A 1248-nucleotide genomic window follows, 5' to 3' on the forward strand; every position below is an offset into this window, starting at 1 on the left:
ATTTATCCACTGTATAATAACACAATATACAGTCCTATATATTTATCTATATTTATCCTCTATACAGTTCTCTACATTTATTTGATTTGATTTAATTTTACTTGAATTTTATTTTACTTTTATTCTTATCTCTACTTTCTATATTTAGCTAAGAGTTGATTGTTTACTGTTTGTTGTTTACTTTTTATATTTATTTATATATTTATATATTTTTTTATACCTCTTTTATTTTCTATATTTTCTATCTATATACAAGTGTTTTGTACACTGCTGGAAATTCAGTTTCCTTGAGGGAGTCATCCTAAAAGGATCAGTAAAGTAAAGTGAAGTCTAATATTGAATTGAATAATTTTGAAAGCGGAAGCGGAAATACAGCCTCAGGAAAATCTACTGCGCTTTCGTGAGCTGTCAAACAACAACGCTGCATCGACCGCGACCAGAGAGACGGACCAAGTTCGAGTCCGAGCCGAACCGAGCCGAGCCGAGCCTGTACCTCGAAAATAACAAGGACCTCAACCATGTCCGCTGCTTTCCTCGCCAGCCTCCTCCTCTGCTGCCTCCAGTCCAGCCCCGGTAAGTCCGTCCGTCGGTCCGTCGGTCGGTCGGTTGTTTTAGCTGCTGCTGGCTCATCAATGTCTCCTAACGAGGTTACAAAGTGCAGCTCCCTCCAGCACTGCATTTATACATCATAAAGGACAGCAGTGGCTGTGTTTGTGCGTTTGTGGCCCATTTTCCTGTTTTTACTGTGTACGACGAAATGAAGCATCAGACGCGTTTATGGCCTGTTAGCTGCTGCTGCTGCTGCTGCACGGTGGCTCACTGTGTCTCGTTTGTCTCTGCAGCTGAGGACACTTTGATATGTTCTGTATAAAATCTCACTTCTCTGAACAGTCAGCTCAGTGTCTAATGAGGAAGATGATCAGTGGTGGCATTCAGATCCTTTACTTAAGGAGAACTGCGATACTACACAGTGGATATCACTACTTAATACTAAGTAAAAGTGCTGCATTCAAAATCTAAACCTTCATTTAATTAAATGTATATATGTGTGTGTGTGTGTGTGTGTTTGTGTGTGTATTATTATCAAAACCTACTTAGTATCGAAAGTAAAAGTAGTTATTCTGCAGCAAAATGGCCTCTGTCAGTGTTTAGTGTATCAATATCACTGCTGGATTAAAGGTTTAAGAAAATCTCCACTAGATAGGAATGTTTAAAATGTAAAATGAGGGTCATATTTCGTAAAATCAT

The 1248-nt window shown here is 38.8% G+C and overlaps 1 protein-coding gene across 1 annotated transcript in view; it reads left to right on the plus strand.

Annotated features, from left to right (window-relative positions):
• The first annotated feature begins 371 nt into the window (after window positions 1-371).
• Window positions 372-1248, plus strand: part of LOC118339101 (interferon alpha/beta receptor 1b-like) — an 18065-nt gene continuing 17188 nt past the window's right edge. The window contains exon 1 of the mRNA XM_035676635.1: window positions 372-573. Coding sequence (XP_035532528.1) covers window positions 519-573 — 55 coding nt within the window. The 5' untranslated portion in view covers window positions 372-518. The remainder of the gene's footprint in view (window positions 574-1248) is intronic.

The sequence above is a fragment of the Morone saxatilis genome, unplaced genomic scaffold (genome assembly GCF_004916995.1).
Source record: "Morone saxatilis isolate NCDOM2014 unplaced genomic scaffold, NCSU_SB_2.0 Contig5, whole genome shotgun sequence".
Lineage (NCBI taxonomy): Eukaryota > Metazoa > Chordata > Actinopteri > Moronidae > Morone > Morone saxatilis.